The sequence below is a fragment of the Zophobas morio genome, unplaced genomic scaffold (genome assembly GCF_036711695.1).
Source record: "Zophobas morio isolate AGI-343-1 ecotype UQ-CSIRO unplaced genomic scaffold, CSIRO_AGI_Zmor_V1 ptg000031l, whole genome shotgun sequence".
Classification (NCBI taxonomy): domain Eukaryota; kingdom Metazoa; phylum Arthropoda; class Insecta; order Coleoptera; family Tenebrionidae; genus Zophobas; species Zophobas morio.
In genome coordinates, this window is record NW_026972136.1 from 3,983,956 (window position 1) to 4,006,994 (window position 23,039).

General features: G+C 30.2%; 1 protein-coding gene across 4 annotated transcripts in view; it reads right to left on the minus strand.

Annotated features, from left to right (window-relative positions):
* Positions 1 to 2,912: 2,912 nt before the first annotated feature.
* Positions 2,913 to 23,039, minus strand: part of LOC135139224 (roquin-1) — a 35,008-nt gene continuing 14,881 nt past the window's right edge. Inside the window, exons 5-10 of one of the 4 annotated variants that reach the window (XM_064069371.1) lie at positions 21,533 to 21,764; positions 15,413 to 16,199; positions 5,126 to 5,206; positions 4,776 to 4,902; positions 4,492 to 4,715; positions 2,913 to 4,435 (exon numbers count right to left, since the gene is read on the minus strand). In XM_064069371.1, the coding sequence (XP_063925441.1) occupies positions 4,241 to 4,435; positions 4,492 to 4,715; positions 4,776 to 4,902; positions 5,126 to 5,206; positions 15,413 to 16,199; positions 21,533 to 21,764 (1,646 nt within the window). In that variant the 3' untranslated portion in view covers positions 2,913 to 4,240. The remainder of the gene's footprint in view (positions 4,436 to 4,491; positions 4,716 to 4,775; positions 4,903 to 5,125; positions 5,207 to 15,412; positions 16,200 to 21,532; positions 21,765 to 23,039) is intronic. The other 3 variants (XM_064069372.1, XM_064069374.1, XM_064069375.1) reach the window with 3 other exon arrangements.

Genomic DNA, 23,039 nt, shown 5'->3' on the forward strand with positions numbered 1-23,039 from the left:
ATTGAAAATTGTGATATCAAAAAATTGTAAAATAGAAGAGGAAGGAAAATTATAAGATTCTATTCTGGGAAATTTATTTTTTTTTGTGATAAATTTTGACGTCATCAATTTTGCAGGAGGGTATAAACGAATAAACACATTTTCTTTAATTTTTCAGTTTTCCATCTTACATTGTTTCGGTTGCATAATTTTTTCGATTTTTTGTTTTTTCAAGTTCTTGATTTCCATATTTTTGATTTTTCGAAAATTTCATGTTTTACTTTTTCGTTTTTTCATTTTTGATTTTTCAATTTAAAAAATTAAAATTCGAGAAACTAAAAAATCGGAAAAAATTCAAAAATCAAAAAACTGTGCAAATTCGAAAAAGTGGAAAATCCAAGAAACCAAAAATCGAAACATTGAAAAACTAAAAATCGAGAAACCCAAAAATCGAAAAATTGGAAAGAATGAAAAAACGAATTGAAATGAAAAATTGGAGAACCCAAAACTTGTAAAATCGAACAATGATAAAATCTCCAAAAACTGCAACATTAAAAGATCAAAAAATCGAAAAATTAAATATGGAGAAATTGAAAAATTAGAAGCCGAAAAACTGAAAAATCGAATAAATGCTAAAGATTTGAATCCACTAACTGAATTCGAAAATCCTAAGACTGAAAAAGTGAAAACTTTTAAAAACTATAATAATTATTAACATATTTATCATGAAAACTAGAAAATTTGCCTATCAAAAATGGAATAAACGAAAAATTGAAAAATCGAGAAACTGAAAAATCTAAAACTGAAAAATGGAAAAATTGAATTTACATTGAAAAAAAAAAATTGGATCATCAGAACACTGGAAAGCCGAAAAATTGAAAAAATAAAGAAAATAAAAAATTAGAACAAAAAGCTCGAAATCGAAAAATTGAAAAATCTAAGAATTGATAAATGAAAAATTGAAAACTCGTGAAATCAAAAAATTGTAAAATCTAAGAACTTAAACATCCAGAAGTTGGAAAATCGGAAAACTGAAAAATTTAAAAGTGAAAATTCAAAGATTTGAATAACGGTAAACTTGAAGAAAGGAAAAACTGAAAAAAATTAAATTGAAAGAACAAAATGAAAAAATCGGAACATTCAAAAACTGAAAATTTTAAGAAAACTAAACTGAAAAATCGTAAACTCGGAAAATATTAAACAGAAAAATGGCAAATTTAAAAATTGAAAAAACAAAAAAAAAAAAATGAAAAATTGAAAAAACGCAAATCGAAAAATTAGGTAAATTTAAAAAAACTTGAATTATAAAAGAAACACTGAAAAATTGAATAATTGAAAGAATAAAGAAAATTAAAAATCGAAACGATGGAAAAATGGAAAAATAGAAAACTTCAGAAACTCAAATCGAAAATTTATAAAATCTAAAAACTGAAAAATTTAAATTAATTTGGAGAAATTAAACTTCAAAACTCGAAAAATTGTAGGAATATTATTTACGCCACTAGTTTTTACATTACACAGGTTATCAGAAAACAAAAACTTCAGCAAAAATTTATAATCTTTCAAGAAAGTTCTGTCGAAATAACCATTTTTTTTCTATAGTCATTGTTTAAAAAATAATAAAAAGAGAATTTCTATCAATTAATTCATTAATTCAATAAAAACAAATTAGCTTTATAGTTAGTTATTCGAACAATTCGTTAAATCATAGTTAATTAACCGAAATTAATGGCTTATGAAATAGGCGTAGAAGTATTATTATAATCAATTACTTACAGATAAACACAGTAAACGATTAATTAATTAATGTTCATGCATAATTATTCAATAAAAAATAACGATACCCACAAACGGGACAACAGTTAATTACTTATTCATTTTTAATAAAAAATCATCGCTAATTTAAATGTAATTAATTAGTTATTTATTTTAGGGATGCATGTGTTAAAAAAAACTCTGGGACGAAAATCTCTGTGACATTATTAATTTTGCGTAATTTTGAATCAGTGTCATATATATATATTTTTTTTTGCACCAAATTATAAAATTACATATGATTATTGTTAGCTGTATCACCCATTATGAATATTTATAAATTAATTTCCAATTTCAATGAAATTTTCAGAACTCATAACATGATCATTGATCACAGATAAGAGATCATTCATCTCATTCATGATAAAATAATAAAAATTATTTAAAGTAGGCAACCAGTAAAACACGCAGGTATATAATTTTACCGATCGATGATGTTTTGCTGGTTGCTCGACACTGACACATGAATTAACTTGAATTTATTTGCAAATTTTTGACAATTAATAAACCATGTTTCTAAATATTAACTTACCCGGTTTTCTAAATAGTGGTCGCTCAGCTTCTGTTTTAGTTTGAAGAAACCCGTGAGGACCCTGGTGTTCTGTTTGACGAAGAATTTGAAAGAATCTTGGAAACCAACTTACTGTGTTTTTATTTTTGAGAGAAGTTTAAGGAATCTCGTGGGAGGAATTTGAAAGAATCTCAGTGGCTTCTAGTGTTTTGGTTTAGATTAGAACAGATTTAAAAGAATTTTGGAATTTCCGGTATTGGCAACCAGTAAAACAAAGATGACCATATACATATTTATACTAACCATTGCTGTTTTGTTGGTTGCATACAAATTAGCCAATAAAGAATTAATGAGACTTCGAAACTAGCAATTGTTTGTTCTTCTCAGAGACTTTAAATATTATTAAAGTCTCTGGTTCTTCTACATTAACCACGTGAATTTCTTGAATTAATTCATTTAGAAACGTATACAGCAAAATATTCACATAGAGTTTCTCTAAAGAACCACTTACGCAGCTGCAAAGTTGCCAGGTCCAGCTTGGTTTGTTTAGTTAACTTAGCTTCTCTTTTAGCAGTCCTTATACGAGAAAAGGTAATAAAACTTCAAGTCACGATAGGTAATAATAATTTATTTAAATATTGGTATAATTTATATACTTCCACCCAAATATACATACGTGATTAATGTAATCAGTATAAATAGTTAAATATTAATCACATGTGCAACATGACCTAATATAAAAATGAATGCCAGATGACTCAATAAATAAAACTTGACTATAGGGCAAACGTAAACAACGTTAAATACAATCACGAAAAAAACAATGTTACACAGCCTAGGCTAATATTGCAAACTTGCTTCAGCAAAGAATTTTACAATTATACAATAAATCGAAACCGCAGAGCTGTCAAAGCGAAAGTCGTAGACAAGCTAAAATTGAAATAACAAAGCACGTGATTACGTAACACTTGTATAAATAATTATATAATCGAGCCATCCAGTACATCATCAGGTTTTATTATTAGTAAGTTGGAAAAAATTACTTTGGCATTTCTACATTTATAAAAAATAGTTCGATGCTCAGTTTCTAATACAGACTCATTTTATTTCAAAAACGCAATAAGTCATCGAAATTTAACAACTTGACATTTTGAATGCGAAAATCAACAACCGATTTTATAATTATCTTTTAGTCGCTAAGATAATTACGACAGGACCGTCCGTAATAAAACTAAATAAGGCGCTGAAATTGCTTGGTATTTCCACGATAGATTCCGCGACGGGACGAAACTGCAATGACTTGATATTACAATAAAATGACAGCTCTAAATAATCCTTGGATGCATACATCAAATTACATTATACATGTATGTTGGTTTACGTATATTACAAAGATATTAAGACCTGAATGCTTTAGCTAGAACGACTTAAACACATTTTTTATAATTTCTTTGTAACACAGTAACACACCATTTATAAAGCTTAATAAATTAGACTATATAATTAAATTTAAGCATCATAACTTCTTAGTCAGTTGCATTTTCAAACAAATGCACACTAAATTAAAATATATCAACTCATAACATTGATATACCGATCACACACAGTATGATTAAAGATAGATAACATTTCAGCTAATCATTCTCTGGAGCGAGTGATAAAGACGCCACGCTGTTTTCCAATAAAACTGGAACAACTACTCATCGAATTCAGTAAATGTGAAATGCACCTATTGTATTTAATGTGAATAAAACAGTCTGAAAGTATCAAATATTTTGAATCACACGTCTTAAAAAAATGCTAGAAAATCACCTTAGGAAAGAAAATGCATAGACCGTATTCCTACATTTATGATTCAAAATAGCAATCAGACTTTGATGCCCACACGAAAACATGTCATGAAATAAAAGAAGAACTGAACCCATTGGGTTTAATTTACTGGTTGGAGTCCTCTTCACTGCTCCATATCTTCTCTTGCTCTTCGATCTCTTCCTGGAGACGAATCTCTAACTGGCGCATGTCGTTCGCAATGTCGGCCTCGTACATCGCCTCCTCCGACGTCTCCAAATTCGCCACGTTGGCGTTGTTGTAGTTGCCCATGGCTTGGTTCCACGAGTGCACGATTTTATTCTGAAACGCGCCAACGCGATCACTTACGTCGCGAGGTCAACCGCGCCGTCACTCACCAGGCAGGCTTCCTTCTGCTTCTCCTGGATCCCTTGCTCAATGAGTTGCAGTTCCTGGGTCAGTCTGTCGCGTTCGCTCAAGGTCGTCACGCCCTGTGTCGCCAGCTTTAGGTCGTTGAGTTGCTTCTCCAAGTTGCATAGTTGCAGCTTGACGCGCTGCGACTCGGCCAGGAGCTCCTTGGAGGGGTCTTGCATCCTCTGGTGGTAAATCAGTTGGGGAGATCCTGGCAAAAATTGACGTTTTTTTTAAGTACTACGTCGATTGTTTTGTCCACAGTAATTACCCAATCCGCTACCAGGATGTCCAACGATGGCGTGTCCCGGTGGTATTGACCCTTGGTGGAATGGCGGCGGATTGTTGTTGTAGTACAAAGAGGTGACCGGACTGGCGGATGCGAGGGGTCGGCGCATCTGCAATTTAAGTCAACTTTACTTATTTAATTCACTTTTCGGAAAAACTACTCAACCCTCAAATAAAAAACGAAAATGAGTTAACGATTTAGTCAGTCTTATTAAAAAAAATTAACACGCATAACTGATTGTCACTTAAAGGACAAATATTTTTTGCTTGGTAGTTTTTGGTTTCCGGAGCTAGTTTTAAATTTTAATAGATAGTGGGATTGTAACTAGTGACCTTGGATAGGAGTTCTTGTAGAAGCGTTACACTGAAGCCACATCTCACAAGTTTGGAAGGTTGGAGATAGTTTAGATCACTCTGCAATAAAAGTAACCAATAAAATCCAAAAGAAAGCAATTTTTGCGCGTGAAGGTAACGAAAAAAGCGTTAACTATAGCGCTATAGGGTGATCTAGAAGCTTCGTTTTCCACTACTTGGATTATTTACAATAAATCTGACGATATTTTTAAATCGAGTCAAGCCACAAAGCACTCTGCAACAAGTAATTTCTTTTTAGCACTCTGGGACTTCACTGATTATCTGAAAAGATTGAAGTGTCACTTTTAATCGTTCAATGATCAAAAATAACACTCCTATATGTATAGACATTCTTTCATTGTTATAAAGTCAATTTCGGTACAATGATTACCACAACACTCCCAAACATGTCTAAGATGGCGCATTTAATTTTAATTTTGCATTAAAATAAAGTGTCTGTGAAGCCCTGAATCTCATTCCAGGTGCAATATCTGCTTCTTATAATATTGTGCCCGAAAAATCTCCACACAGGCGTAAGTTTGTGGAAAAAAATTAAGACGACGGTAAAATAAGAAATAACGTGATCTTAGACACAAGACACGTAAACTAGAGTACTAGATCGCGCAAGCGCAGACTACAAAGTACAAACGTCAAAATTAATTCCTGTTGACGGTTGATTTTATTTATTTAAACAATAAACAAAAAATAGAGCAAAAGAACAATTTTGGATAAAGAAGCTAAATTTCCATGTGACTCTTTACAACAAGAAAGTGTGTAATATTTTACTTTGGCTGTTTGGGTTTCTTGGAAAATTTTTTTTGGAAGTCCTTAAAAATTTTCCAATAAAATTATTAAAACGACACTGAATTCTGTGTAAATGAATAGTTTTGTTTTGGCGATACTTGACGTATGTACTATAAATCCAGAAAGTGCAAAGGTTTTTTCAATTTTTTTTGAGGTTATTTTTTTTGAATATTTGGTTGCCTACACCGTAGATGAAACGTAGAATGTATCATATGATCGGAAAAAATGACCTCTAGTGAGCCATGAAATTAATTTTTAAAATAATCATGTTGACCTTGCAGCTATTTGACGAACTAAATAAAAAACATATTTCAAAACTGCAAAAATATAACGATTTTCAAAATCTCATTACTGTACCAAAAATATTGATTTAATTTTTGAAATCCTCAAACCTCAGTAAATTTTAAAATAAATAATGAAAAAGTTGTTTAAAAGTCAAAACTTCTAAATTCAAATACAGTTGGAAAAAAAAGTGAAAACTGAAGGAATGAATTTGCGTTGTACATTTTTGAAACTGGTGTCTTCTTCAGTTAAAAATTATTGCAAAAAGTCTTACAACCACAGACAATCTTTTAATATATATTTTTTAAGAATGTATTTTGTTTTTGAAAGAATTTGGAGAACATATTGACAGAAAATTTTTGAAAAATTAACAACTCAACAGAAATTAATTACCCAAGGTTCTAGTTTTTGGCAATGTGAAAACCTTATTTAATTTCAGAACAAAGCAACCGGAGCATTGAAATAGAGAAGGGGTGGGTGGGTGGATGGGGCTAACTTTTTTAATCTACAAAATTATTAAGGTCAAAGTTGTCTGTGAAGTAAAACCAATATACGTTGTATAAAGGTGACTTCTAAACATACATCTTCAAAAATTTCAAAAATTGTAGGAATTTTGACAATTTCATGAAAGTGTACCATTTTTGTATAATCTTTGAAGTGCTGAAACTGCAATTAATCTTAAAATGCTAATAATAATGCCATCCATTTATTGAAAAAGTTGTTCAAAACTCCTAAATTTCAAATTGAGTTGGTAAAAAAAATTGAAATTTGAATGGAATGAATTCAGATAAAGCATATTTTTTAAACTTTGTTGTTTTCTTTCAGTAAAAAAATTATGACAAAATGTTATAAAACCCCATAAATTTTTTTAAATATATATTTTTAGAATGATAACGAATCTTGCTTTTTTTAGGAATTTTATTTATTTTTGAACGAATTTCGAGAGATAAATTTCGAAAAACATCTCTGTTTACGAAAATGAAATTAGTGCAGACATGATGCAGATGACATTTAGTCTTATTTACTCGAACTTTCCTCATCTCTGAAGCGCAACAATGAGAAGAAGAAATTAATTAGCCGAGGTTTTAATTTTTGGTCATGTGAAATCCTTCTATAATTTTAGAACAAAGCAATTGGTACAGTGAAATGGAGAAGGGGTGGGTGGGCGGGGCTAACTCTTTTAATTCACAAAATTATTAAGGTCAAACTTTGAAGCAAAACCAATACACCCTCTAGAGAGATAATTTCTAAAAATACGAGAACCAGACATTTTCCATAATTTCACTAATTATAGGAATTTTGACAATTTCATTAAGGAATACAATTTTGTTTTACTTCTTGAAGTCTTCAAACTGCAATAAATCTTAAAATGCTAATGCTATTCATCCATTAAAAAAATTGTTCGAAAGTTAAAAGACCTAATTCTAAAATTCAGTTGATAAAAAAAAAAAATTTGAATGGAATTAATATAGATATTGTATATTTTCAAACTTTGGTGGCTTCTGTCAGTTAAAAAATTGTATACAAAATGCGTTAAAAGCACAGAAAATTTTAATATATTTTTTAGAATGATAAAGAATCTCGGAACCCTGCTGGTTTTTTTAAGAATGTACATATTTTGATTTTTGAAAGAATTTGAAGAGAATTTCGAGAAGAAAATTTCGAAAAATGTACATCTCAGTTTACGAAAATGAATTTACTGCAGACAAGATGCAGATGATATTTAATCCTATTTACGCGAACTTCCCTCATCTCTGAAGCGCAACAATGAGGAGAAAAAATCAATTGCCCGAGGTTTTAGGTTTTGGCAAGATGAAAACTTTGTTTAATTTGAAAACAAAGCAATTGGTTCATTGAAATAGAGAAGGGGTGGGTGGGTGGGGCTAACTCTTTTAATCTACAAAATTATTAAGGTCAAAGTTGCCTGTGAAACAAAACTAGTACACCCTGCGGAAAGTTAATTTCTAAGAATACGAGAACCAGACATTTTCCAAAATTTTAAAAATTATAGAAATTTTGACAATTTCATGAAGATAACTATACAATTTTTTTTACTCTTTGAAGGCCTCAAACTGCAATAAATCTTAAAATGTTATTAATAATGCTGTCGTATCATTGAAAAAGTTGTTCAAAAGTTCTAAATTTCAAATTCAGTTGTTAAAAAAAATTGAAATTTGAATGGAATGAATTTAGATAATGTATATTTTTTAAACTTCGGTGTTTTCTTTCAGTTAAAAAATTATGACAAAGTGTGTTAAAACTTCAGAAAATTTATTAAATATATTTTTTAGACTGATAAAAAATCTCGAACCCCTGCAGCCTTTTTTTAGGAGTGTATTTTGTTTTTGAAAGAATTTCGAGAGGAAAAGTTTACACCTTTGTTTACGAAAATGAAATTACTGCAGACAGGATGCAGATGACATTTAATCTTATTTACCCGAACTTCCCTCATCTCTGAAGCGCAACAATGAGGAGAAGAAGAAATTAATTAGCAGAGGTTTTAATTTTTGTTAATGTGAAATCCTTGTTTAATTTTAGAACAAAGCAATTGGTTCAGTGAAATGGAGAAGGGGTGGGTGGGTGGGGCTAGCTCTTTTAATTCACAAAATTATTAAGGTCAAAGTTGCCTGTGAAGCAAAACCAATACAATTTCATTGAGGAATACCATTTTGTTTCTCTTCAAGTCTTCAAACTGCATAAATCTTAAAATGCTAATAATAATGCTATTCATCCATTAAAAAAGTTGTTCGGAAATTAAAACTCCTAAATTTCAAATTAAGTTGGTGAAAAAAAAATTAAATTTGAATGGAATGAATTTAGATATTGTACATTTTCAAACTTTGGTGGCTTCTGTCAGTTAAAAAATTGTACACAAAATGCGCTAAAAGCACAGAAAATTTTCTAATACATGTATCTTTTTTTAGGAATGAGAAAAAATCCTGGGGGCCCCTGTGTTTTGTTTATCAAAGAGTTTAAAAGAATCTTAGGGGCCCCTACTGTGTTTTTTTTTAAATAATATATTTTGTTTTAGAAAAAAATTGACGAGAATTTCGAGACGAAAATTTCGAAAAATACTCTTTTTAAGATAATGAAATTACTGCAGGGAGGTTTCAGATCAAATGTAATTTTATTTACGTGAACTTCCCTTATTTCTGAAGGGAACAATGAGGAGATGAAATGAATTACCAGAAGTTTTAGTTTTTGGTAATGTAAAATCCTTCTTTTATTTTAGAACGAAGAAATTGGTTCACCGAAAGGGAGAAGGGGTGGGTGGGTGGGGCTGTTTTTAATCTACACAATTATTTAGATCAAAGTTGCCTCTGAAGTACAACTAATACACCCTGTGGAAGATAATATCAAAATATCGAAAAGTTGAAATTTTTCAAAATTGCAAGAATTATAGGAATTTTCAAAATATCATAAAAGTACCCCGAAATTTATTTCGCTTTGAAATTCTCAGATTTTAATAAATTTTAAATGTTCATCATAATGCCATCCATCAACTGAAAAAGGTGTTGAAAAGTTAAAAAACCTAAATTTCAAATTCAGTTGGCGAAAAAAAAAAATTAAATTTGAATGGAATGAATTTAGATATTGTACATTTTCAAACTTTGGTGGCTTCTGTCAGTTAAAAAATTGTACACAAAATGCGTTAAAAGCACAGAAATTTTTTTAATACAGGTATCTTTGTTTAGGAAGTAGAAAAAATCCTGGGGCCCCTGTGTTTTGTTTATCAAAGAGTTTAAAAGAATCTTAGGGGCCCCTACTGTCTTTTTTTTTAAAATAATGTATTTTATTTTAGAAAAAAATTGACGAGAATTTCCAGAGGAAAATTTCGAACAATTAATGCCTCTTTTTAAGAAAATTAAATTACTGCAGGGAGGTTTCAGATAAAATGTAATTTTATTTACGTGAAGTTCCATCATCTCTGAAGGGCAACAATGAAGAGATGAAATGAATTACCAGAAGTTTTAGTTTTTGGCAATGTAAAATCCTTCTTTTATTTTAGAACGATGAAATTGGTTCACCGAAAGGGAGAAGGGGTGGGTGGGTGGGGCTGTTTTTAATCTACACCATTATTTAGATCAAAGTTGCCTCTGAAGTACAACTAATACACCCTGTAGAAGATAATATCAAAATATCGAAAAGTAGAAAATTTTCAAAATTGCAAGAATTATAGGAATTTTCAAAATATCATAAAAGTACCCCGAAATTTATTTCGCTTTGAAATTCTCAGATTTTAATAAATTTTAAATGTTCATCATAATGCCATCTATCAACTGAAAAAGGTGTTGAAAAGTTAAAAACCTAAATTTCAAATTCAGTTGGCGAAAAAAAAAAAAAATTAAATTTGAATGGAATGAATTTAGATACTGTACATTTTCAAACTTTGGTGGCTTCTGTCAGTTAAAAAATTGTACACAAAATGCGTTAAAAGCACAGAAAATTTTCTAATACATGTATCTTTTTTTAGGAATAAGGAAAAATCCTGGGGGCCCCTTTTTTGTTTATCAAAGAGTTTAAAAGAATCTTAGGGGCCCCTACTGTGTTTTTTTTAAATAGTGTATTTTGTTTTAGAAAAAAATTGACGAGAATTTCTAGAGGAAAATTTCGAACAATTAATGCCTCTTTTTAAGAAAATTAAATTACTGCAGGAAGGTTTCAGATAAAATGTAATTTTATTTACGCAAAGTTTAATCATCCCTGAAGGGCAACAATGAGAAGATGAAATGAATTACCAGAAGTTTTAGTTTTTGGTAATGTAAAATCCTTCTTTTATTTTAGAACGAAGAAATTGGTTCACCGAAAGGGAGAAGGGGTGGGTGGGTGGGGCTGTTTTTAATCTACACAATTATTTAGATCAAAGTTGCCTCTGAAGTACAACTAATACACCCTGTAGAAGATAATATCAAAATATCGAAAAGTAGAAATTTTTCAAAATTGCAAGAATTATAGGTATTTTCAAAATATCATAAAAGTACCCCGAAATTTTTTTCGCTTTGAAATCCTCAGCTTTTAATAAATTTTAAAATGCTAATAATAATGCCATCTATCAACTGAAAAAGGTGTTGAAAAGTTAAAAACCCTAAATTTCAAATTCAGTTGGTGAAAAAAAAAAATTTAATTTGAATGGAATGAATTTAGATATTGTACATTTTCAAACTTTGGTGGCTTCTGTCAGTTAAAAAATTGTACACAAAATGCGTTAAAAGCACAGAAAATTTTCTAATACATGTATCTTTTTTTAGGAATAAGGAAAAATCCTGGGGGCCCCTTTTTTGTTTATCAAAGGGTTTAAAAGAATCTTAGGGGCCCCTACTGTGTTTTTTTTTAATAGTGTATTTTGTTTTAGAAAAAAATTGACGAGAATTTCGAGAGGAAAATTTCGAACAATTAATGCCTCTTTTTAAGAAAATGAAATTACTGCAGGGAGGTTTCAGATAAAATGTAATTTTATTTACGTGAACTTTCATCATCTCTGAAGGGCAACAATGAGGAGATGAAACGAATTACCAGAAGTTTTAGTTTTTGGTAATGTAAAATCCTTCTTTTATTTTAGAACGAAGAAATTGGTTCACCGAAAGAGAGAAGGGGTGGGTGGGTGGGGCTGTTTTTAATCTACACAATTATTTAGGGCAAAGTTGCCTTTGAAGCACAACTAATACACTCTGTAGAAGATAATTTCTAGAAATATCGAAAAGTAGACATTATTCAAAATTGTAAAAATTATAGGAATTTTCAAAATATGTATCATAAATATCATAAAAGCATCCCGAAATTTTTTTCTCTTTGAAATCCCCAGATTTTAAAAAATCTTAAAATGTTAATAATAATGCTACGTCTCATTTGAAAAATTGAAATTTGAATGGAATGACTTTAGATATTATATAATTTTGAAGCTTTTTGGTGCCTTCTTTCAGAAAAAAATTTACAAAATGTGTTAAACCCATAGAAAATTGTATAATAAATATTTTTTTAACAATGAGAAAGAATCTTGGGGGGCCCTTGTGTTTTTTTATCAAAGAGTTTAACACAATCTTAGTGTCTTTTTTTAAGTGAAAGAATCTTGGTGCCCCTGCTGTCTCTTTTTTTAAGAATGTACTTTGTTTTTGAAAGCATTTTGAAGAGAATTTCGAGAGGAAAATTTCGAAAAATTACAACTCTGTTTAAGGAAATGAAATTACTGTAGATAGCATGCATATGAAATTTAATCTTATTACAAAGCAATTGGTTCACTGAAATGGAGAAGGGGTGAGTGGGTGGGGCTAACTTTTCTCAACCTACAAAATTATTTAGGTCAAAGTTGCCCCTGAAACACAACAAATATAGAAAGATAATTTCTAAAAATATCAATAACCTGACGCTTTTCAAAACTGAAAAAATTCTTGTATTTTTTAAAATCTCATGAAAAAAATTTTTTCAAATCTTAGAAGTTCTCAAACGTTAATAAAGTTTCAAATGCTAATAACGCTAACAACAATGCTATTTATCAATTGAAAAAGTTTTTTAAGACTTAAAAGTTCTAAATTTCAAGTTAAGTTGGTAAAAACAAAATGAAATCTGAATGGAATGAAATTAGATATTGTATATTTTTGCAACTTTGGTGTCTTCTTTCAGTTAAAAAATATAGCAGAATATGTTAAAACCACAGAAAATTTGTTGGTATATTTTTTCAAGAATGAGAAAGAATCTGGGGGCCCTTGTGTTTTGTTTATCAAAAAGTTTAAGAGAATCTTAGGGATCCCTTGTGTCTATTTTTTAAGAATGTATTTTGTTCTTGAAAGAATTTGGAGACAATTTCGACAGGAAAATTTCGAAAAAATTTGCAACTTTCTTTAAGAAAATGAAATTACTGCATATATGATGCAGATGAAACGTAATTTTATTTACACGAACTTCCTTCATCTCTGAAGTGCAACAATGAGGAGAAGAAATTCATTACTCGAGGTTTTAGATTTTCATAATGTGAAATCCTTGGTTTGTTTTAGAGCAAAGCAATTGGGTCACTTAAATGGAGAAGGGGTGGGTGGGTGGGGCTAACTTTTTTCAACCTACAAAATTATTTAGGTCAAAGTTGCCCCTGAAACACAACCAATATAGAAAGATTATTTCTAAAAATATCAATAACCTGACGCTTTTCAAAACTGAAAAAATTCTTGTATTTTTTAAAATCTCATGAAAAATGTTTTTTCAAATCTTAGAAGTTCTCAAACGTTAATAAAGTTTCAAATGCTAATAACGCTAACAACAATGCTATTTATCAATTGAAAGTTTTTTAAGACTTAAAAGTTCTAAATTTCAAGTTAAGTTGGTAAAAACAAAATGAAATCTGAATGGAATGAAATTAGATATTGTATATTTTTGCAACTTTGGTGTCTTCTTTCAGTTAAAAAATATAGCAAAATATGTTAAAACCACAGAAAATTTGTTGGTATATTTTTTCAAGAATGAGAAAGAATCTGGGGGCCCTTGTGTTTTGTTTATCAAAAAGTTTAAGAGAATCTTAGGGATCCCTTGTGTCTATTTTTTAAGAATGTATTGTGTTTTTGAAAGAATTTGGAGACAATTTCGACAGGAAAATTTCGAAAAATTTGCAACTTTGTTTAAGAAAATGAAATTACTGCATATAGGATGCAGATGAAACGTAATTTTATTTACACGAACTTTCTTCATCTCTGAAGCGCAACAATGAGGAGAAGAAATTCATTACTCGAGGTTTTAGATTTTCATAATGTGAAAGCCTTGGTTTATTTTAGAGCAAAGCAATTGGGTCACTTAAATAGAGAAGGGGTGGGTGGGTGGGGCTAACTTTTTTCAACCTACAAAATTATTTAGGTCAAAGTTGCCCCTGAAACACAACCAATATAGAAAGATTATTTCTAAAAATATCAATAACCTGACGCTTTTCAAAACTGAAAAAATTCTTGTATTTTTTAAAATCTCATGAATAACAATTTTTTCAAATCTTAGAAGTTCTCAAACGTTAATAAAGTTTCAAATGCTAATAACGCTAACAACAATGCTATTTATCAATTGAAAAAGTTTTTTAAGACTTAAAAGTTCTAAATTTCAAGTTAAGTTGGTAAAAACAAAATGAAATCTGAATGGAATGAAATTAGATATTGTATATTTTTGCAACTTTGGTGTCTTCTTTCAGTTAAAAAATATAGCAAAATATGTTAAAACCACAGAAAATTTGTTGGTATATTTTTTCAAGAATGAGAAAGAATCTGGGGGCCCTTGTGTTTTGTTTATCAAAAAGTTTAAGAGAATCTTAGGGATCCCTTGTGTCTATTTTTTAAGAATGTATTGTGTTTTTGAAAGAATTTGTAGACAATTTCGACAGGAAAATTTCGAAAAAATTTGCAACTTTCTTTAAGAAAATGAAATTACTGCATATAGGATGCAGATGAAACGTAATTTTATTTACACGAACTTTCTTCATCTTTGAAGCGCAACAATGAGGAAAAGAAGTTCATTACTCGAGGTTTTAGATTTTCATAATGTGAAATCCTTGGTTTGTTTTAGAGCAAAGCAATTGGGTCACTTAAATGGAGAAGGTGTGGGTGGGTGGGGCTAACTTTTTTCAATCCACAAAATTATTTAAGCCAAAGTTGTCCCTAAAACACAACCAATACACCCTATAGAAGGATAATTTCTAAAAAATCGAAGACCAGACATTTTTCAAAATACCAAAAATTTATTAGAAAGTTCAATAAATCTTAGAATGTGAATCATTAAAATTAATTAATTGCCAAATTTCCGTTATAATAATTTTGATAAATATTTTAAAGGAACTTTAGTACTACTTAGGTTGGCAAAAATTTGCTTTAATGTCTCTTAAAGTAACGAACAATCAAAACGAACAATAAAAAAATTATGCACTCTAAAGAAAGCATTTTTAGACTTAAGCAAGCTCCTAGTGTTTCTTTATATAATTCTCCCCCAAATGTAAAATAATAATTATGTAAATAGTTTTTTTGAAATGATAAAGTCAAATGTCGTAAATAAGTGTAAATTTAGATTTTTAATACTGAAAAGATTTGGGTTTTTGCAGTGTAGTTTTTATCGCGGATTTAGAATTGTGTCCTCAAAACTACTTTAATTGATAAAAAAAAACCTACACCCCTGATTAAACCATCAAAACAGGAAACACCTTTATAAATTCACAAAACTTACATAACTTACCAAAGGCGATGACATATTCCCGTCCCTAAACGACGACACCTGCCCATTATCCTTATGCATCCTCGAAATTGGCCCATATTTACTAATCGCTGGCGAATCGTACGGCACGTAGTCGTCATCAGCGGCCAGAATCGAATCCGACCTCACGAACGTCGGCCCGCTGTTGACGTGCCCCGTCCAGAAGGTGTACGGCGACGTGGGGCTATCAAGGTCGTGCTGCGACTCCTGCCTCGCCATGCTCGTCGCGTTATGCGAAATCGCCGTCGCCGCGTTCTTCCCCACCACCTTCTCCAGCTGCGACAGCACCTCCTGCTTCCTCTGGTGCAGCTCCGCGAGGCTCTTCGTCGACGACCGCTTGGTGCTCGGCATCACGTTCTGGTTCTTGCTGATCACGTTGTCCCAGTTGGTCCTCTTATCCGCGTTTTGGTTGCTCTGGTGGCCGATGTTCGTGTAGTCGGTCTGCTGGGGGTAGAACTGGTCGTTGTTGGTCAGGACGATGTTGGGCGGCGCTGTGGAGTAGACTTCGTGCGAGTAGGGTGTGCCGGTTTGGGCGTACATGGGCTGGGGGGCGTACGGAGGCAGGTTGTGGTTGAAGGCCACGTCGTAGCCGATTCGCTGGATTTGGACGACGGCCGGGATGGGAACGGGACTGACGGTGGCGGTGTTCGGCATGGAGTAGTAGTCTTCGGTTTGGGGGTAGACTTTCTCGGTGGGGGATTGGCTGTCGATTCGGTGCTCTTTGTTGCGGATGATGGTCTTGCGGTTCTTGGCGCGGTATCTGCAAGAAGGAAAATATTTTTGTGAGTGTTTTTGGAGCCGTTGTGGATTGCGTTTTCTTTTATTTTAATGGAATTTAGTGTGGCGAATTTACCCACCGATTTAACTCAGTATTATCATCACATCAAAAATCGCGTCATCTTACAATTTTGTCGAATAAATGTTCTCCAATTTTTCGTTTCAATGTCTCGATTCTTCAAATTATCGATTTCTCGATTAATCGTTTTCTTGACTCCCCATTTCTCGATTTTTCTACTTCTCGGTGTTTCAATTTTTCGATTTCCTGATTTTTTGATTGTTCAATTTCTCGATTTTCCATTTTAAATTTTACAATTTTAAACTTTTTGATTTCTCGATTTTTCAATTTTTGGCGCTTCTAAACTTTTAATTTTTCGACTTTTCAATTTTTCAGGTTTTTAATTTCTTTTTTTCGATGTTTTAGACTTTTCAATTTTTCGATTTTTTACTTTCAATTTTTCGTATTTACAATTTTTAGATATTTTAATTTTTCAATTGTTAAAATAGCAATCTTCCATTTTCCTATGTTTTAGTTTTACGATTAATTGTTTTTTTGTTGTTTTAATTTTTTAGTTTTTTGATGTTTTGATTTCTCGGTTTTAGTTTTTCGGTTTTTCAATTTTTCGATTTCCCGATATTTTGTTTCGATTTTTGATCGTTAAATTTTTCGAATTTTAGATTTTTTTCATTTTAACTTTTGCGATTTTTCAATGTTTCGATTTTTCAGTTTCTCGATTTTGGGTGTTTCGATTTCCCAATTTTTCGACTTTTCGATTTTTTGATGTTTGAATTTTCCGATGTTCCAGTTTTACGATTTCTCGATTAATCGTTTCTTTGATTTTCCCATTTCTCGATTTCTCAACTTCTCAATGTTTCGATTCTTAAATTTTTTGATATTTTGATTTTTAAAATTGTAGATTTTTCGATTTTTCAGTTTTTGCCGTTACGATTTCTCGATTTTTCGACTTCTCGGTTTCGATTTTCGCCTATTCGGTTTCCCAATTTTTCAATTTTTGGCGCTTCTAAATTTCCAGTTTTTCGATTTTTCATTATTTTAACTTCTATTTTTCGATGTTTCAGATTTGGGATTTTTCAATTTTTGATTCTTCAATTTTTCGGCTTTCCAATTTTTCGAGTTTTTCATGTTTCGATTTTTCAGTTTTTTGCTGTTTCGATTTTTCGAATTCTCGGTTTTAGTTTTTTCGGTTTTTCAATTTTTTGATAGTTCAATTTCTCGAATTTTCGATTTTTTTCATTTTAAATTTTACAGTTGGTAACTTTTGGATTTTCGCCTATTTCGATTTCTGAATTTTTCAACTTTTGGTGCTTCCAAATTCTCGATTTTTCAATTTTTCGGTTTTTTGATTTTTTAATTTTTAGATTTTTAACATTTTTGATTTTTCAGTTTTTAATTCCTTTTTTCGATGTTTCAGTTTAGGGATTCTTCGATTCTTCAATTTTTTGGCTTTTCAATTTTTCGAGTTTTTGATGTTTGGATTTTTCAATTTTTAAATTATTAAGTTTTTAACTTTCCAGATTTTTGCTGCTTCGATTTCTCGATTTAGGATTTTTCAATTTTTAGACATTTTAATTTTTCAATTTTTGAAGTTTCTAAATTTTCAATTTTTCGATATCTCTATTTCTCGATTTTTCAATGTTTCGATTTTTCAATTCTACAATTTTCGGATTTTTAAAATTTTCGATTTTTTATTTTTGGCGATTTTTCAATTTTTCGGATTTTCAACTTTTCGAGTTTTTGATGTTTGGATTTTTCAATATTTAAAATATTAAATTTTTTAAATTTTCAGTTTTTTGCTGTTTCGATTTTGGATTTTCCGCTTTTTCAATTTTTAGATATTTTAATTTTTCAATTTTAGACGTTTCTAAATTTTTATTTTTTTAATTTGCCTATTTCTCGACTTTTAATTGTTTCCATGTTTCAATTCTTCAATTTTCGATTTTTTATTTTTGGGATTTTTCAATTTTTCAGATTTTCAACTTTTCGAGCTTTTGATGTCTGGATTTTTCAATTTTTAAAATATCAAATTTTTTAACTTTTCAGTTTTTTGCTGTTTCGATTTCTCGACTTCTCGATTTTGGATTTTTCGCTTTTTCAATTTTTAGATATTTTAATTTTTCATTTTTTTAAAATTGTAAATTTTTCGATTTCTCAATTGATTTCGATGTTTCGATTTTTTTCAATTTAAATTTTACAATTCTAACTTTTCGATTTCTCAATTTTTCAATTTTTGGCGTTTCTAAATGTTCAATTTTGAGATTTTTCTATTTCTCGACTTTCAATGTTTCGATTTTTCAGTTTTTTAATTCCTTTTTTCGATGTTTTTCAAAACTATTTGGGATTTTTCAATTTTTCGATTTTTTAATTTAGATATTTTAATTTTTCAATTTTTAAAATATTAAATTTTTCAGTTTTCTGCTGTTTCGATTTGTCAATTTCGTAATTTTTGAGGTTCCTAATTCTTCTTTTTTTCCATTTTTCAATTTATTAGGTTTTTGATTTTTCAATTTTTAATTTATTAAATTTCCGATTTTTCATTTTTTTTTAACTGTTTTTTTTCGATGTGTCAGTTTTGGGACTTTTTAATTGTTCCGATTTTCAACTTTTCGAGTTTTTGATGTTTTGATTTTTCAGTTTTTAAAATATAAATTTTTTTAACTTTTCAGTTTTTTGCTGTTTCGATTTCCCGACTTCTCGATTTTGGATTTTTCGCTTTTTAGACTTTTAGATATTTTGATTTTTTATTTTTTTAAATTGTAAATTTTTCGATTTCTTGAGATTTCGATGTTGCGATATTTTGATCGTTCAATTTCTGGATTTTTCGATTTTTTTTCACTTTAATTCTACAATTTTAACTTTTCGATTTTTCAGTTTTTCACGTTTCTAAATTTTCAATTTTGAGATTTTTCCATTTCTCGACTTTTCATCAATGTTCCGATTTTTCAGTTTTTCAATTCTTCAATTTTTCGTTTCTAATTTCTTTTTTTCGATGTTTCAGTTCTGGGATTTTTCAATTTTTATTTTTTGGGATTTTTTTAAAATTGTAAATTTTTCGGTTATTAAAATTATTGATTTCCAGATTTTTTAATATTTCGATGTTTCGATTTTTTTGATCGTCCAATTTCTCGAATTTTCGACTTTTTTTCATTTTAAATTTAACAATTTTAACTTCCCAATTTTCGTCTATTTCGAATTCTCAATTTTTCAATTTTTGGCGTTTCCAAATTTTCAATTTTGCGATTTTTCTATATCCCGACTTTGTATCAATGTTTCGATTTTTCAGTTTTTCAATTCTTCAATTTTTCAGGTTTTTGATTTTTCAATTTTTAGATTTTTAAAATTTGCGATTTTTCGTTTTTAATTGTTTTTTTCGATGTTTTAGTTTTGGGATTTTTCAATTTTTCGGCTTTTCAATTTTTCGAGTTTTTGATGTTTCGATTCTTTAATTCTTAGAATTTTTTATTTTCCAATTTTTAAAATGTGTATTAAATGTTTTGATTTTTCAGTTTTTTGTTGTTTCGATTTCACGACTTCTCGATTTTCGATTTTTCGGTTTTTCAATTTTTAGATGTTTTTGTAAAATTTTTAAAATTGTAAATTTTTCTGTTATTAAAATTATTGATTTCCAGATTTTTTAATATTTCGATATTTCAAATTTTTGAGATTCGATGTTTCGATGTTTTTCATTTTAAATTTTACGATTTTTAACTTCTCGATTTTCGTCTATTTGGAATTTTCATTTTTTCAATTTTTTGCGTTTCTAAATTTTCAATTTTTCAATTCTTCAATTTTTCAGGTTTTTGATTTTTTAAATTTTTTTAATTTTGGCCTTTTCATTTTTTAACTGCTTTCTTTTCGACGTTTTAATTTTGGGATTTTTCAATTTTTCGAGTTTTTGATGTTTTTACAGATTTTCATTTTTCATTTTTTTTTAATTGAAAAGTTTTCGATTTTTAAAATATTCTATTTCCAGATTTTTTAATATTTCGGTTTTCCAATTTTTCGATGTTTCGATTTTTTGATCGTCCAATTTCTCGAATTTTCGACTTTTTTTCATTTTAAATTTTACAATTTTTAACTTCTCGATTTTCGTCTATTTGGAATTCTCAATTTTTTAATTTTTGGCGTTTCTATATTTTCAATTTTGCGATTTTTCTATATCTCGACTTTGTGTCAATGTTTCGATTTTTCAGTTTTTCAATTCTTCAGTTTTTCAAGTTTTAGATTTTTTTAATTTTTGCTTTTTCATTTTTTTAACTGCTTTCTTTTCGACGTTTTAATTTTGTGATTTTTCAATTTCTCGGGGATTCATTGTTGTTTTGATTTTTCACTTTTTAGATTTTATCAAATTTTGGACTCGTCATTATTTAACTTTTTTTCAATTTTTCGATTCTTCAATTTTTCGGCGTTTCAATTTTTGGAGTTTTTGATGTTTCGATTTTTCAACTTTTAGATATTTTAATTTTTCAATGTTCCAGTGTTTAAAATTTTTTGATTTCTCAATTTATCGATATTTCGCTTTTTCGAAAAGCATCCGTTACTTCCCGAGCATAAGCTAGGAATCGAGTCCATCGGGCGACTTGCCAGTTTAATGTTTTCTCAACGTTTCATGACCCCTAGAGTACGAACAAAAGTGCTCTCCCGTTTCCGTCTGTCTGTCCGTATGTGTCAATTTTTATTTTTTTATTAGACAGATAATCTCCGAAGCTACTGGACTGATTATTGTCAAATTTTGTACGTACATTAAAACTATTATATAAATGGAAAAACACTAAACAAAATCTGGTTAATCATCCCCATCACCATTAGGATGACGTCATCTCTAAAATTTTACAACAGCATTTTGTAAATCTTTAATCAAAATTCATTCGTTTATCCCTTTATTTTATTGAATAAATCAGGAACAGCAGAATCGAAGGCTTAGAAATCTTCTGGTTTTAAAACGGACCGTCGTACTCTAGATTAAATAGTAGAATCAGGTAGTAAAAAACGTTGGCAACCCGTTAAACAAGTTCCAAGATTAAACAGTCGTCACAATTTCCTCAAAGAACGTATTTTTTAAAAACAATAAAACACAACCAACAAAACGTCAAACGACCGTGGTAATTTCCATTCCCCAATTGAAACCAATAATGACATAACAGTATTCAAGTATTTGCATAAGTAGACCCACTTTAGAATAAACACGCTATTTTAACACGTTTTCTGTGTCTTTAGCCACCACCTGCTGTCACAGTTGCAAAATTAATTCACAGAAATATTATTTCAATTTGAAACAACAACAAAAAAATACTTACTTTTCTAGTTCTTCATTAGAATGCGCAAACGTGCAATTAGTGCCCCTCGGACAGTTCCCCCTCAACGTTAAATCTCGGCACATACTAATTTTATATTTGGCGTGTTGGGAATGGGTAGTGTCTTGTAATTTTCTACTTCCATGCTGATGGATGAATTCTACTAGGCCTGCTACTACTAGGCGGACCGCCTCCAGGGCCTCGCTACACTCTTTCCAAGTTGGCGTAGATGATTCTGAAACAATGTAACTTGTTGAGAAAAAATCCTTTAACACATTTACCAAAAAGGATTTTAATTTAGAGCGACTAGAAAAACCGGTTCGATTTAAATACAATTTCGCAACAGAAAGCCAAACTTGTAATCATCATCATCATCACTTAACATGTGTAATCCTGTAATTAATGTTTCTAAGTAGCTTACACTTTTTTTAAATTGATTAATATTTTTTTAACCGAGGTGCAACAAGTTAATTACAGTTATATTTTACGACCTAGCTTGTATTTTCGCCCGACAACGCCCCTTCTAGATTAGTTGATAGCAGTTCCACCGAACTAAAAAAGGCTGGGTTCAATTTCCATAACCATGTCATAAAAACAAATTTTATTGTTATGTACTTCGACCTCAAACATGCGTTTAACCTTTGCTTTCGTATCAAACGACATTACCACCGGACAAGATAGGTACTCTAAATTCGAACCCACATTTAATAACCGAGCTGTGAAAAGATGGCTCTTATCTCACCCGACAATAAAGCGTGGAAAAATCGATGCTTTCTAAAACCCGATCTAAACACGCCCGAACGTAAATTTTTCTAAAACGCGCCACTAAAAATAAATCCGAATTAATATTGTAAAAGTTAAAGTCCCGAACGGAACAACGCCGGGATTTATTGCTTCGGGGCGATTTATTGAATAATTGATGTGACAAACAAAAACAATAAAGTTCGTCATCCGTTTCGATTGCTAAAATCGTGACTCGATAAAGCAGGAAAAGTGCTTTTATCAAATAATCCGACGCGACTTATCTACCGCACACGGAATTATTTGTTCTTGGAAAACGTGGCCGAATATTCCATTAATTAAACCGCATTTCCATACAACTAATAAAACCATAAAAATTCATGGCGTTTCGTGAATAAATTAAGAGCGTGTGCGAAGGCGCCCGATCTAGTCGCAACCAGAAACGGAAAATCACCAAAATAATAATCTGCGTTTCGCGGAATCTTCCAGTCGTTAAAAACGCACTATTTCGTAGTTGATTAGATATTTTGAATCGCAGAAAAACAATCTGTGGACCCTTGAGATCGACACAGTTATTCGTGGTTTGAATTTCACTTCCTGAGTGTGACTGTCATCCCCACCACCAACGGGATGACGTCGTCTTCAAAATTTTCAATAATAATGTTTTTAAATTTTATAAAATAAGATAATATTGCACTTGTGGCGTATGACTTTGTGTTGAGACATGTACATTTTTGGAAAAATAATAAAAATAACTTTGAAGCTGCAA